Source organism: Crassostrea angulata, chromosome 1 (assembly GCF_025612915.1).
Source record: "Crassostrea angulata isolate pt1a10 chromosome 1, ASM2561291v2, whole genome shotgun sequence".
NCBI classification, from domain to species: domain Eukaryota; kingdom Metazoa; phylum Mollusca; class Bivalvia; order Ostreida; family Ostreidae; genus Magallana; species Magallana angulata.
In genome coordinates, this window is record NC_069111.1 from 16,098,033 (window position 1) to 16,115,064 (window position 17,032).

The following is a 17,032-nucleotide window of genomic DNA, read 5'->3' on the forward strand; positions in this document are numbered from 1 at the left end:
ATCTGAATCTATGCTTAAGTAGATGAAATTGAAGGAAATTGGTCCCTCTTTTCCCTTGGTAATGATCATCGTCAGCCACAATCAATATGTCTAGTTTCTGTACCCTGATAAATGCCTGGTCAAAACTACCAATACATCTCCCCTACATATTATCAGTGTCCAAATTAGAACAAACTCAGACCAGGAAATTTCATCTTTTTTTTAATTCAACACTGTAACCTATATTTTTCTAAACTTTGCTGCAACTAAAGCTGATCAGAGATTGAAAGTTCAACCAGGATTTCCTTTTTTGTATCAGCATTTCAAATTCGTGACAAATCTTTCATTAATTTATCAAATTTAGATCTGTTATATGATAGCAACACTATAATTCAATTCATGATAATTTCACTCCTTATAATATTATATTGATAATGATAATGACTCTGTTTTTCATGATCCAGTGACCTTAACCTTTCCAGATGACCTTGTTTCAGTGACCCAGATATGCATTACCAGACTACATTAACACTTTCCCTTTTTTATGGACTCTCTCTCTCTCTCTCTCTCTCCATTTTTATATCAATTTTAATCAATCAAAAACTATCAAACAGAAATCATACCTTTATAAGCTATCTATGATGGAAGTTTTGTTGTTTTCTAAGTTAATGGGGGGGGGGGGTTAAGAAATTTATGTAATATAAAGAGTAATATTAGAACACACAAAGATATAAAAATGTCCATCAAAGGACCACACTTACCTCTGACCCATCAACCTCTGTTCTGTTCATCCCAGCATCCTTTGCCTGCTGTTTTTTCTCTTTCTCTATTTTTGAACTGTTAACAAGAAAATCAAATTCTTTTATTAAAACAAATAACAAAACATGTCAATAATGTTATTTACTACATGTACTGGTAAGAGCCACTGAGTCAGAGATGAGTTGATACCACATCAATTGAAACATAAATACAAATGTACCATAATTTCTCCAACTTTATAATCTCTGTCATTTTTTAATGTTTCAAGAGGTTTCTGAAAATAGACAACCCCTCAATATTTAATCATAAAATGGAAATTCACTGAACACCAGAGACGATAGAACCACATCTCTTTTTTTAATAATATATGGACTAGTTGACTAGGATCACCCCCCCCCCCCACACACACACACACACTTACAATTTGGTTTCGTATTCCTTGGTTGCTTTATCAAATGGTTTCTTCATGTCCCCCTTGACTCCTTTCAGGTCACCCTTTAAGAACGCTTCCAATGGATACAGCAGCATGGTGTGGAGTTTGGAGACCTACACAAAGACATTCAAGTGTTCACTTGGTTATGGTACCTTTCATAAGTGGTAATACACAGTATTTAGACATTTTCTAAAAGAAAGAAGGGACTAGATTTGAAAAGGCCAAATGTAAGCTTAAAGTTTAACATACACATATTTAGTTCGATACATGGATCAACAGATTTTTATTTCAACCATCTAGATATTGGTCTACAGAGCTGAATTCATTACTCTCTGACAAACTGTGAACCAACTTTTATTTGCATGCGAGAAATTTTTAGTAAAGTTGGCAAGAGCTTCATTGTCGCAAATATTTCTAGCCATAGACCAGTATTTGCCATATAGTTGTATTAAAAAAACAGGTGTGGATTAGGTTGGTTGCAAAAATAAGTTGCCGAAAACCAGTTCATATCTCAGGCAAATCGCAAAATAAAGTCATTTCAAATAATAGTTGGTTTACGTAAATGTAATAAAAGGATGTTATAGCTGTCTTCAAGTACACATACCACATTCACATTTGTCACTGTATGAATATTTACATTATTTTACTAATGGTATTTGAGTAAGCATGCACTGATGTTTCCTGGTAAAAAGCATATTCAAACAAACAACAGGAAAACTAAATTTTGCTCCAAAAATTGTTTTTTGTGATAGATGGTGTTTGTGATGTCATGTCTCTATTTCACACCATATCCTCAAGGATACTTAATTTTTACAGACTTAAATTCTACATAGTTTCAATAATAGTTCAGCATATTTTCAATGCTTTTTTGAAACTATGATTTCGGATGGAAGGAAATGACAAACCTAAAAGTTTGCAAAACAAATCGATAGCATCTTATTTTTTACCATAAGCATGTGTTTTTTTATATTGTTTTTAATTTAATTTTATTTTTACAGTTGCAATTATTAAACAACTGGTACATGTCAAGGTAGAAATAAGAATTATTAAAATTTCCTCTAACTGAGAAATTGAAATTTATTAAAATGTCAATTTAACTTGAAACTTTTCCTCATATAGATAAATAAATATATTTACAATAGATAGTAATAACCAATGATTTTATCAACCTACCATATCATTTAGGGAATTAGACAACTCTTTGGCCAATACAGAAAACTGCTTAAATCCCTCGGCTGAAAGGAAATGCGCCAAGATTGTATTTGCATATATATAAACAAGGCAAAATAGACATATAACATTTAAACGAAAACAATGATTTACACAAGATATAGAAACATGGATTTTTAAGATAAAATTCCCTCAAAACATACATATTTCACTTGTACATGCAATGTTTTGAGTTTTCAAAACTTTTATATGATTGTAAACATTATACATACATGTATATATTTACCAAGTACCCCCCCCCTCCCCACCATCACCATCCATTGACCTCCAATAAGGTCAGACCCAACAGGAAGTAAACTTCCCCACTTGGTTTGCTTTAAGAGGATAATATTTCAGTGGCAAGTGCACATAAATATCTGTAAACAAACAATGATCCTCTCCTAGTTACATATTTGCTGCATCTGTTGGCCACAAAGCATGAATCATTCATTAAGAAGGATTTTGCTACTTTTGTTAGCTATACAGTATAGCTTTGTTCTTTTTGTTTTTAAGATGGTGTACAAATGTGGCATTCACAACGGTGGACACATGTGGCATTCATGTGGGATTCACAGCTTCTCACTCAGATTAAAAATCTTCATGACATTATGTTTTGCACTCAATCCCCATTGATTTTCATTGTTGCTACCTATAATCTCTCTCATATGGAATATGTTTTATTGCCCTTAGAAACATCTTGCTCAACACTGAACTTTATTTTGTCAATTCTGCTCTTAGTTATGATTTATAATTTTTAATTTTCCAATACTGTTCCACATAGAACAAATGTCACCTCAAATGTCACGTTCGAAATATTCATTTATATATGAGCTTGTCAACAAACAGTATTAACTTTTTTGGGATAAGTTTTTATACAATGGGGGGGGGGGGGGGGGGGGGGGGCACGCTTATATTCATTGAGAAAGCATATTTCTAATCTTCAGTCACAGATTGATCATGTTAATATAAATGGGTCGGGGATTATGGCAAAATTACTGTGAAAAATCATAATATCTGGAGTCAACTAAATATCAGGGCAACTTTAAGTTGACAAAAAACTATGCTGTCAAAGTACAGTTGAAATTCGATATCTCGAACACTGATACCTTGGATATATAATGGATATGTTGAAGCGATTTGTAACAACTTATTTTTTAAACATTTTACCCTCCATATCTCGAATACTTGGATATTTCAAAGTTTTTAAACAGTCCCATTTTGTTCAAGATAACGAAGTTTGACTGTATTCAAGACATTCAAAAATAAATCTGGACAATAATTTCCTTTTTTTTCCCCATATGGAACATGTACAGTACTAGTGTGCATCTTATTTCCTGATATATAATTATGCATATGCTAAAGAAATCATGATATCTGTAGGAAAAATGGATGAATTTTTTAATATATTGAATGCTTATTTTTGGATGTCGGTCCTATGACACACCAAGCGGTGCAGACACGTTAGCGCGGTATATTTATATACCGAGTTTATTTGAATGAAATATTGTGTATCGCCGCTATAAAGCAATTATTTGAGCACTTAGTCAGGGACATGAAACATACATGGAACAGCCATATTTTCATGTTATTTAGTTAGCTTCCGCAACAAAAAATATAGTGCCAGAAACTTTGTGGAGAAAAATCTTTTATTTGATGGAGTACAGTGTAGATATTAGGCAATGAATTGGACTAACTTCACATAAATTTGTGAAGATATTTGGCAATGAAAGGGACTAACTTCACATACATTTGTGAAGATATTTGGCAATGAATGGGACTAACTTCACATTAAGCCTCAGTCTCTTGAATATACATTATGCATGAAGGCTTATCACACTTTATGCTTTAGGACTCCAAATTATCTGTACGGTTAATGAATCAATTAAGTAAAACATACAATATTCATGAAACATATTGTGTCATACATTGAGCCGATGTTGATAATGTTCGTTTCATTTGAGATAACTCTCTTATCAATTCCCTCCTACCCTAAAACAACTCTCTTCTGGATCTTTTTTTTCTGTCCAAATAATATGTTTTACTTCCACAAGTACGCCATCTCTGCCTATTGTTTTCCCATAACCCACTGGACCCCTCCCACATCCTGTGTAAGGCTTATTGTTCTAACCATACAATTATCTGTTCCAGTAAACTCACATACTGAGTGCACCACTCACCTATGTCCGTTTCCTGTTCCATGTTAGTTTTACTGACATTTTCCAGATTCTCTGATACGGTCACCTCGCTTTCATAATGTCCTAGGTAAAAACAAGCGAACACCATATTAATAATACTGTCCAGATCTCACTTTTAATATAGAGCAAAAGACTGACTATGGTAAAATATAAAAAAAACCTGCAAATTCAAGTTTTACATTCAAAACAAATTTGGAAGTTTTTAGAATACTGTCCCCTAATCACATTCCTTATTTACAATTCATTCATGCTATAATAATAATGGACTGAAAATTTAACTGGACAAAGTTTTGTTACTTCTGATATCATTATTTATATTTATCTTTCCCTACTATTTGTCTGAAGTACATAAACATCTAATATTCATTTATATATGAACTATGAACTTGTCAACAAACAGTATTAACTTTTTTCGATATGTTTTCATAATGGCCAGGGGTGGGGTGGGGATGGAGGGTGCTTATATTCGTTAAGAAATCTTCAGTCACGGATGGATAGTTGGACCAGAGTAAAATAAATTGCTATGAAAAATCATAATTTCTGAAGTCAACTAAATATTAGGGCAACTTTAAGCTGACTGTGTACTTTGCTGTCAGAGTACATCTCTGTTACTCAAGTCAGCTATTTAAAGTATTCAAGACATTTAAATATTCTGATGAGTCTGAGGAGATAAAACACAGAGCCACACAGAAGATTTCAATCTCCATTAGAGATAATACAGGCACCTGACCGCAAACAATCATCCCCCAGGACACCCGGCTATTCAATCAAAATGCAAAAACACAAAAAAAACCACATCAAATATCTAGGTCAAATCTAAAAGCCAAGTATACACTGATTAAGCCATTCATTAACATGAAATAGATAGTTCATGTGCATTAAAAGGATCCTGGTTTCTTGTACTATCCTCCTGAGATAGATACGTGATGGACTATTTCTATAACTTCCCCCAAGGAAGCACTTAAAGCTTGCTTTGCAACGGTCTCAATTATGATATTGTTTTTTTTGGCTTTGTTTAGCAATAGGTAACTTTGCAATGAATTATGCCATTCACTCTGGTGACCCATTTTTGTGTAAAGTAACTTGTCTTCATAAAAAAGGAAAAAAAAAATCAAATAAAGCATCAAAAAGATTGAAAATCATTCTTGCATCATTAAAGTAAGAACATTTCAAAAGAGGATTGTATTTTGGCATAACTTAGTATATTCCTTCTAGAGGACAGATGTATATTATGAGAAAATTTAATTGCTTAAAACTCATCTCTCTCTCTCTCTCTCTCTCTCTCTCTCTCTCTCTCTCTCTCTCTCTCTCTCTCTCTCTCCTCATCCCCCCCCCTTCAAATCAAAATTGAAATTAATTACATAATACAGTTGATAAAATACTCTTAATCACCATCACAACAGAACTTAATAAATCTAACTTTCCACACTGTTACAGCGCCCAACAGTGAAGTGTTTAACTGAAGGCACTTCATAGCACCATGGGGAAGCTACATAATTACTTGTTAGCTTGCTTCCTTTATCTTCCTAATAAAACCTAAGCACCAATTCTGAAGTTTGCAAAAAATTAACTAATGGTTCTTAGTATGTGGCATATTCTATAAAACTCAACATTTGAAATAAATTGCTTCTTTTTTTATAACTGAAGACAATTATTGAGCAAAGAACCTCTTAATTTTCTTGTTATCACTCTTTGTAAAATCTAGTAGTTTTTGGAAATGATATAATCAGCATTCTCTAGAGCAAGAACTGGCTATAATTGCATTATTACTCATTTGACTGGTGTTTTATGCATGCATGAGCGTTGGAGAGTTGTAAAAATCATTAACAGATGCTTTTTTCACAGCGGACTTACTTTTTCCTGCATTATACAGGGCTTTGACGGACTTCTTCATTTTAGTTAATCCACTTCGATCCCCATCAAGTCTCTGAAAAATATCATTTAAGACAAATAAAAAACTAATATGTATCAAATTTCATAAATATATTTCTGGTAATAGATATTTTGGTGCAAAATGTATTACTTTAATATAATTTTAAGAAGCAAATGCGACAGTTAATATCATAAAAATAAAAATTGCTTGGCTTTGAGGGCTACCTATCATATTTTCCCCCAGGGGACAGAAAAAGCCCTGGGGATTTATGTCACCCAATGCCTCAAAGTGTTGTGTTGCCATATGTTACACTGGAATCACTGCTTTAACAGGAAAGTGTTATAATTGTTTGGAGAGGCCTGTATAACTGTTACCAGTAAAATACATAACTATTTCCAAGAGGGCATTTGTAACTGTTTCCAATGTGATTCAGCAGTTTTCATGGGATATTGTCAAATCATAACATTTTTTTGTGATTTAACAAGGAAAATAAATAAAAAATATTAAATGTTACTAGTATATTATTCATATATTGACTTGTATCTAGGGCTATACATGTTTGTCAGATCCCAAGACCAAAATGTTGCCAGAGACCATATTAAGGGCAAAGGCAACAATTTGGTCTGAGGGCCATAAAAAACATATTTTGCCCGAGATCCCAGTCAGCCAATGTTTTGCTATTCCTTGGTTGAAAGGAAGCATCAAAGCAGAGCTTTCAATCCTTTATCATTGGACATCACTGAGGGTTATACATGTGTAAGTTTGGTCGGAAAGGGGGTGGGACATTCTCACAATGTCAGGGGTCCTGAGTGGGATCGTCACGAGTGGACTCAGGACCCCTGACATTGTGAGGATGGGGGGGGGGGGGGGGGGGGGTGGGACAGTACTGGTACATGTCTATGAATTAATTTGGTTTCACAGTACTGATACCTGAATTAATTTAGTCTCTTGCATATTAAATTACTGATGGATGCCTGTAAGTTAGAACCATTTTAACAAGAGCTTGGACTTTGGGTAGTTGTGTTGAACAGCAATGTGACGTAGGCCTGTCTATTTTATTCTAAGCCACGGCTCTCTGAAATCAACAAGATTTGTCTGGCTTTTGAGCTAAGACTACGCAATCGGTGCACATTTTGCTTGAAACCGCATCATTTTAAACTTGTTTTGACGCAAGAAATAGAAAGCTACGTCCCACTGAAAGTCCAAGGTCTTGTTAAAATAGTTCTATCTGCTGCTCTCCCTTGTAATTTTATGTATTTTGAATACAAGTTTTAATAACTAATTCTTTTTAACCCCTAATATACATCTATCAATGAACAACTACAACTTTCAGTCAAACCAGCCCCTCCACACAACAGTTTTCAAACACAGCAGGCAGATTAGTGTTGAAGCTTATAGATTTTCTTCATTTATAATATATAGCCATCTGATGTGGAGATTGTAGATATGCTTTGTCAATATATAACAACTACTGACACATTGTGATCCAGGGGGTCTACTTCCTGGCTAGTTGACATCCTGTTGGAACATATTTTGTGCATGTACTTGCGCTGCATCTTTATCACCTTGTGTTAGTTATATATTTAGATTCATATCTGTCATGAACACAACCTGTTTATTTTCATTTTTTTTTTTATCTTTCTCCGTCTAAGAGTCTTGTAACTTTTAATCACAATTTCATTAAAAACAACATACCTCCAAAAACCTAATATTTTAACATCTTTAAAATAAAATAAATTTGCTTAATATTCTATCACATTTCCATAGCTGAATTCAAATACAAATCCTATATATGTAACCTAAAATCATGTATACATAAAAGTCATTGTGGAACACTCACTCATATATGTTATATCGTATGTTATTACCGGTATATAATTCTTTTAAGGCAACAAATAATTTACATCTCGTTTCCTTCAAGTACTGCAACAAAATTTTAAAGATATTCTATTCTAAATTGAATATATACTACATCATCTTTGTTTTAAAGTAAGAAATCCACCATCAATATTAAACAAAGCGAAACTAACATTGCATAAAAATGTACGGTAGATGGAAAATTTTATTATATATATATGTATATATTGCATATATGTACATGTAGAGTAGTTATGTTGGCATTAATATCTGGGTCCTGCAAAATGATTTGAAGATCAAGCTACACATCCTTGAAGTGTCATGAAATGTCATGAAAAAGGAAATAATTTTTTTTATCAAATGAAATTTCCTCTCAATTTCTGTCTTCGTTAACAATATAATTAAAACTGATTACGACAAATCAAAGTTTGCCCACGGATGAAGCTTAAAATAAACTAACACAATTTCCCTATAAACCTATATGAATAGTAGTGTACATGTATAAATAAAATGGAGAAAAAGCCAGTCAAAAGGACTTAGTTCCAGGAAGAATTCTGAGTTCTCACAAAATTGAAGGAACTCAACCAATGATGTTTGTTAGATTTCATAATGTGCTTACTCTTAAGAGTCAAAATCACATACTGGGTATTGTACATGTATATACAACATAGACATGTAAAACAGTGAAATATTGTTGCTCCCATTGCTCCATTTCCATTTACTCTAATGACAAAACCTAACGATGAAACAGCCACATTATACAACAATATTCCCTTTGTGTAAGAAGTTAAAAAAATGTTAAAATGAAAAATATTAACACTATAACAAAAGAGAAGCACTCCTCTTTTTAGGGACAATCTCAGAATCAAATAAAAAACAACAGCATGTGTGTTATGCATCCTTATTTGGTAAAGTGTAGAAAAGGAAAAAACATCTGGTCTTAAGTGCAATATTTTTTTCCTGACTTGGAAAAATCTGGAAATGAAATAAAGTTTCTATGCATTATGATGCACTCTTAATGGACAGAATCTGCATGTGCATGTCAGATGAGCATTTGGTAAATGACTCATCCACTTCAGCAGGAAGAAATTGTTACAACCAATTATAGAACCACAGGTAACCCAGTAATATTGAACTCACGATTTTTAGGGGTAAATTTTATCAATAATTTGCAGATGTTTAATGCACTGTTCATAAAACACCTGTCTCCATGTTCATATTTACATGTACATGACGTCTAGTCATATGAATAAATGAGTAATCTTCCTACCACACATGTATTAATGAGGCCTAAAAAGTCACAAATTCTGCATATACAATACACTAAGTTTATCCTAATACTACTCTTTTCTCTTTCCACCTTTGTTTCAGATTGATTCTAATTTTGTGTACGCCACCTAATGAGTACTGGTGCTCTGGTTCCATTCAAAACTTCATCATAGTGAAGGCATTACATATTATGCATGAAGATGAATAACTGAGAAACTCATCACAATATTTTTTTTTTCAATTAAAGCTTAACTTTCCTCTTAGTTTTAATTCTAATTATAGAGAATGTTATTACAAAATTGGCAAACATATATCTGGGGCATTTCTTCCTTCTGACTTTGCTTTCAAATTCCAACATTCCGATCGAAAGCAAATATTATTTTTAAGAACAGAATCAGGAGTGGTACTATAATGTACACTGTACAGGTATACCTAGCACACACTAACACCTGAAGAAGCCCGTTATGAGCAATTGCAGAAGCATGAATACTGTCAAAACACATTTGTATGAGTGTGAAATTCTTCACAATGGCTAATACCACTCTTCCATGTAATCTATAATAAGATTAACAGAGGATTCAAATGCTTGATCATTGCTGGTCACATAAATATTTAAATAAGCACTTTAATACAGAAGTTAATCCAATTATCTATCAACCATACACAAAGAGTCAATTAAGTCAGATAAAGAGGTTAAATTTCATTGCAATTTACATCCAACATATTACTGATAGTTAATCATCAATGGGAATTTTAACACACTAAACCAATTGAAATAATTCAAACATTAGAATTCAAGGCTGTCACTTTTATTGTCTGTCATTATACGACAATGTGCTTTGAATAATAACAAAAAAGTAAAATAAAGGGAAAATAAAAGCTATATAAATAATTTTTTTACTAATATGCAAAGAAAAAGAGGAATGCATCCATGTCAAGCAAAACAAAGGATTATCAAAATTGGTGTTTGCATAAACTTTAATAATATATACTATACTCATACCTTACTATGCCATGACATTATCAAAATAGAATTCATCTTATAACATGTTATTATTATTAAGAGCATTAATGAATAGAAAAATGGGTCGTATAGTCGAAAAGAAAAATGTGGCCCCCCCCCCCTTCCCAGTTGGTTTTTATTTTTTTCTAGTCTTTAACAGTGTAAAGATATCTTAAATACTTGAAATTTTTGTTGGAATCAAAGTCGATTTTGTCACCACTGAAGATTACTGAATAAGATATTATAGTATACAACTGTCAGCATGAAAAGTGGGCGTTTTCAGAGCAACGTCTTTCTTTACAATTTTTCATTCAAAAACAAAGAATGTGATAATTCGTTCACTATTAGCCGTATTAACAAGCAGCTACTTTGTTTCACTTAAAAACAAGTTCAGTGCAACTAGAACGGAATTAAATTGTTTACTCACTTCCTCAAGACTAGATACGAAACTTTTATAACTCGACATGTTTTTCGTGAACGATGAGGTCGTTGGGGATTTGAAATCATCCCAAGTGTCCCTCATGAAGTCCGACAAGGCTACCTGTTCCGGCATCTTGCCTCCTTAGCTTCCCTGGCCTCAAAAAATTGTCATTTCTATATGAAACAAATAGCGGAAGATTTCCCTCTTCAGACTACAATCGCTCTTTTCAAAATGGCCTCTATTTTGTTTTGGTAATTGTTGTATATCTCGAGCCCGATCGAATTGTTAACGAACTGTGTCAGTGTGACACGAATAGAATGCTCCGCCCACATTTACTTCAAAGTCCAGATTCAAATAGAAAAAAAACATTTCTTCTTTTGTATTGTTGAATTTGCTGAGAAGTTATTTTTCTTTAAACCTTCTAGTGTAGGTTTATTGTGAATTCGGAGTTGCATAGTATAAATACAAATACAAATACAAATATTTTAAATAACGAATAAAGTCCGACATAAACATGAAAAAAAAAATGTTTATTTTCTACAAGCATCTCAGAAAAGTCAGATACATAGTGATAATCAGAAATTTTATCTAAAATTTTGAGGGAATTAAACAACTTTGGTGAAAAATTTCAATCAACGGGAAACTCAAATTTTATGTTAGTCACAGGTAAAAAGACACATATTTATAATTTACCCCATTGTCTATAGTTAAAAGCATCATTTGCAAACAAAAGTTCGGTAAATATTAAATAGCTAGAAGATTTGTTTGTCTTTGAGTAAAATAGATCATTCGACTCAGACTTCATAAGAATAACGATTATACATGTACCAAAATCATTACAAATGTTATCAACAAACTACATGTAGTCATGTATATGCGGAAAAAAGTCCAAAAACTAATAATACGAATATAAATAACGAAGTGTCGGACGGAAATTGAAAACGGTAGACGCCTCAACCATTTCATGGCAGGGCTTGAAGTGAATATGCGCAGTCTTAATTTAGTATTATTCTTGTACACATATTTATCCCATATTGACATATTTGCAGATTTAGATCACAGGAAGGTATTCAATGTATAACGACCACATTTTGTACCTAATACATGAATGGTCCGATATTCTTAATCATTATATCATTTTGAAGATGTAATCAAACAAAAATACTCCACCAAGGGAATTTTCAAAATTTTGATTATAGTCCAATTATTACACCTTGAATTTTGTATTGAAGTCTATGGGCAACGTATGTTTTATCAAGATTTTGTAAAAAGTAACTTAAAATTTGTAAAACTCTCTTGGTTAACACATGCATAAACTTTCTCTTTATTGAAAAATGAAATAAAATGAATCATTTACCACAGATATTTTGACGAAATTAACATTTTCTTTATTCCAACACGTGGAGATAACTCTTAAAAAAATTAAGGTGCAAAATAACCGGCTTCTTTTATATATATATATATATATATATATATATATATATATATATATATATATATATATATATATATATAGTCAGTCATGTGACATTGTTATCTAGCAATACATATTTAACTAGTTTAAAATGAGTCAAAATTGTTCAGTATCCCCTCATTATACATTGAATACCAATAGTGGGGAGTCGAGTCGAGGGAACAAGCAACGTCAACAAAGAATGTTATGTAAAATTGTAAAAGATTATCCTACCTTATTATTTTTTCAAAATTTTTTGCTTATTATCTGGCTTAATATAGTTTCACAGTTGATCAACGAGGATTATAAACTGTTAATTATAGTTTACTAACCGTTCTATAGTTAAAACGATATTTAACGATTGTAAACTATAGTTACGAATGATAATGTAAGTTTATCTGTCTGTAAATAAACGTTAACAATAGATTTTGCTGATAAATATAGATTCATAGTTGTAAACTATATATAATTTTTATTGAAACTATATTTAATTATCAAAAAAGTAATGTTTTGATATCGCACATGGTTGTTTTTAATGTTAATCAAAGTTCACAATTGATCGCTGCGTAAACTTTGGTATACAGGTGTGAAATATAGATTTACGTCTTTAAGAAAATTTTTAATATAAAGAAATATTTGAGATGTTTAATTTAACAGTAGAACCCCCCCCCCCCCCCCCCCAAAAAAAAAAGAAAAAAAAAAGAAGAGAGCAAAAGAGGACACTAGGGATAATATCGCAAAAGATAGACAAAATAATCCTACGGGAATCTACATTGTACTACATAGTCATTTTTCCAGGGGGGGGGGGGGGGGTTGCTACATAACAATTTTTCGGGGGGGGGGTGGCTAGAGGGGAAAGGCACTCTACAATACCTCTACCAAATATAATATTGAATTCACTTCTCTAAAAGAACAAAAATCAACATTCATCTACATATATGATAGCGAAGAGTGAGCTTGACACTTGGTATCAAATATTTTGAAACATTTTATAACGTTTTTACTCTGTTTATGGATTTTTTTTCCTTGTTCCCAGTTTTGATATCATCACACGTCCTAAATCATTATAATAAGAATACAAGAGGAGTAACTGTTAAATTCACAGCGGTCTCAAACGAAAAAAAAACGAACAGCGCGTCATGGTACACAAATAAAACCCTCTTCTTCTGAAGATGTCTTTGTGGTTAAGAATTTCAATGGAAAATGAATAATCATAAATGTAAAACAAACAAAGTTATTTAATTACGGTTGTCTTGAATCTGGTACCACTTTAAGAAAGAAGCACATCTTCGTTCAAGTAAGCCATTGGTCCTTATTAATGATCTTCAAACTTCCTTATAAAATTCATTATCTTAAGGACAAAAGTGAAATGAACCATCACAGTTTTGCATTTCAAACAACGAATTTATTAAAACGCTTTCACAATGATTAAATTTGTAATGATGAATATAGGTACCTTGAGGCAATAGAAGTTTACCTATGTTGTTTAAAAGATGTCTGAAATGGTACGAGTATACACATAATATTAAAATGAAAAGCAAATAATCGAAGACCTTATTTTACTCATTATTATTTTAAAGTGCAATTTCAATGTGTGTGTGTGTGTGTGTGTGTGTGTAAAGGAGGGGGTGTATTGTGTTGGACCCTGCAATCAAAATTTGTTTCTAAGGGTTTTTTTTTAATCCACATACACACACACAAACAAAAATTTGGGTCAATATGCTTCTTTCTGCATACATTCAAATTACACTTTAAAATATATTATAATAATGTATAAAGTAAAATAAGTTCTACAATTATTTGCTTTTCATGTTAATATTCTGTGTATTCTCGAACCTTTTCAGACATGATCTTTCTGCACTGACAGCGCAACTTACAGATACATGTAAATCCTTTTTTTTCTCTACAGTATTATTTTTAATCGGAATGAATCATGGCACCAGATATAATTTTTCAATTCAGTTTATTCGCTAACACCATGGAATGGTACATGAAGTCAATCATTATATACAGTTCAAAAGTCAGAGGTACATTGTATAAATGAATAGTAAATAAGCATAAATATACGATATATACAATGAAGATAGGTAAAAGTATAATAATGGAGGACAGACTATTATATCAAACTGTATATTTTGAAAATAAAATAACACATATTTTTCAGGTTTGTAACATTAGAACAAGACCTAAGATACAAGATACTAACTTATTCTATTTTAATTAGGTAAATTTAAAATAATAATAAAAAAAGCTTTCCAATTTCATTACCTAATTAACATTTTGATCTTTTTGTTTTAATTAAACGTTGTTATTAAACATTCAATATTCAACATGCAAATTCGTAAATTCTCAAATTATTACAGACTTGACAGAACCATCTTCTATAAATTCAGAAAATAAAATTAAAGAATCGGTTAATAGAATAAGGTTTAAGATTCTATATAATATATTGCATGAAATAAGCTATATTTAGGCAAACATTTTCTCTCAACTTTTAATCATGCAAGGAATATTTGCTAAATATGCCAAACTATGTCGATAGAAATCATAGGAAAATGTTACATGTAAAATCTGTTTTCTGAACAAAATGAAGATATCACAATGCACAACATAACTAGAAGTTTGAATTGCATTGAAATTAGGAATCTAAAGTTGTAGTGCTCTAATAGTAATTAGTAATAACTAATTAGTAATTGTAGTATTATAATATTGAAAAAAAAATGTTTATCATCATCCTGAAAACCTTTTGCCACAAAATAAAGTTCCTTACTAAACTCTTTAAATATGAAATTTTCCAGTAACACTTTTATCGGTGTACTAGAATTTTTTTATGGGGGGGGGGAGGGGGGGGGGTTAATTCATAGCATAAATATATTAGTAGGATCAAGAGATGACACTCAAAATGTTTACCAAAAACAGAGGTACGGACCTCTTTGATACAACCAACGGTCAACTTAGTTTTTATTACATTTAAATATTTTGTTATATTTTATTTTCTAATTTACATAAAACATGCACCTCATAATGTTCAAAAATTTATTCCTAATTCCTTCATTTAACTAAATGTTTATTGATTTGAATTGAATAAACTTGCATTCTGTGATATTTTATGTTCTTTGTTTTTTTTATATGAAAATGCCTTTTATATATTTGTTTTGCTTTATGAAAAATTGAGAGTATTTCTGCACATATAATGAATAAATAAGAAGCAACACGATCTCCTTGTCTACAACCCCTTTGTATGTCAAGTTGTACTGATAAAAGCCACTTTGTAAAATGCAGGCAAGGAGTTGTGTTTGAAATTTTTATTTACTGTATAATGTTTTATATATATATATATATATATATATATATATATATATATATATATATATATATATATATATAAAGCAAACCAAAAAAACAACAACAACAACAAAAAACAACAATAAAACCACCAACAAACCATACACACACAACAACAACCCACACACAAACTAAAAGTACAAAAAGTAAAACTTTAAAGAGTACCGAACATGACACAAAGTCTGCCTTTTCAAAATTAGGGAGGACCAGAAGATCTGGAATTTAATGTATCTCTGTGTACGACATTTGGTCATAGACAAAGCGAGTATTTTCCCCTATGTATCTACCTTCTATGAAACCAGACTGTGTATTTGAAAGAATAAAAGTTAATTTGTTTGATTCTAGAACTTGGACAACCAAATATAATCTTGAATAGAACATTTAAAAGGGTTATTTGTCGTCTATTTTTGTTGTTGTTTTTTGTTTTAGTTTTTTATTTTTAATATTAAACTGTCTTGGTTTGTCCCCTTTTGACAATCACGAATTAATTCCAAGCACTTTGAGGTAGGGAACTCTTTTTTAAAAAGAAAAATGCCCTTACATCATGTAAAGTACCAATACCCATTAAGTCAATCTTTTTTCATTGTTTTGTTTAATTAGTTCCAAGGCCCTAAATTACAGAAATATTTTGTCGGTTTTTTACCCTCCTCGATCCAGCGAGCTCGATGACGTGGCTAATAACTTTACCCTCCGAATGCCATTGCGTTAATTATTTTCATCTAATTTATCGAAATCAGTGGAAGCATCTGATTCAAAATCCATGATTTACTGCAATCGTGTTATATGCTACAACTATTTTTTAAGAGATCTGTAAGACTCATTAAAGGGAACAACATTGTATTAAGAGAGATATAATGTTATATGTCCCAGAATCGATCAAATAATAAGTGATTAACTGAGTTAACTACACAAGATATCGATTTTATTCAGCATTGTTTTTGAAATATGAAACGGGGCCATGCATATTTGATTAACAAAAAACCCAGACATGTAGTTTCGTTTTTGAAGGTAGGGTGTAGTCTCTTTTAAAAACAGTAAAAAAAAATAGCTTCCATTTATGTTCACTGTTGATTTCCTTATTTTCACATGCTCCCAAAGTGGGGGAGGGGGACAACTCCCTTATACATGTAATTCATTTTTTTTGTATGTAAATTTAAGAAAAATGACTACTGCGATAAAAATCCCCCCGATGTTGCGTGTCTGAAATAGAAAGCGCTCCTGGGAAAATGATATCAC

General features: G+C 31.7%; 1 protein-coding gene across 6 annotated transcripts in view; it reads right to left on the minus strand.

Moving 5' to 3' along the window:
- LOC128174532 (arf-GAP with SH3 domain, ANK repeat and PH domain-containing protein 2-like) overlaps positions 1-11,235 on the minus strand; it is a 28,515-nt gene extending 17,280 nt beyond the window's left edge. For all 6 annotated transcript variants that reach the window (XM_052840187.1, XM_052840274.1, XM_052840233.1 and 3 more), the window contains exons 1-6: positions 11,005-11,235; positions 6,430-6,502; positions 4,558-4,638; positions 2,345-2,406; positions 1,160-1,284; positions 741-816 (exon numbers count right to left, since the gene is read on the minus strand). In XM_052840187.1, coding sequence (XP_052696147.1) covers positions 741-816; positions 1,160-1,284; positions 2,345-2,406; positions 4,558-4,638; positions 6,430-6,502; positions 11,005-11,130 — 543 coding nt within the window. In that variant the 5' untranslated portion in view covers positions 11,131-11,235. The remainder of the gene's footprint in view (positions 1-740; positions 817-1,159; positions 1,285-2,344; positions 2,407-4,557; positions 4,639-6,429; positions 6,503-11,004) is intronic.
- Between the last annotated feature and the right edge of the window lie 5,797 nt (positions 11,236-17,032).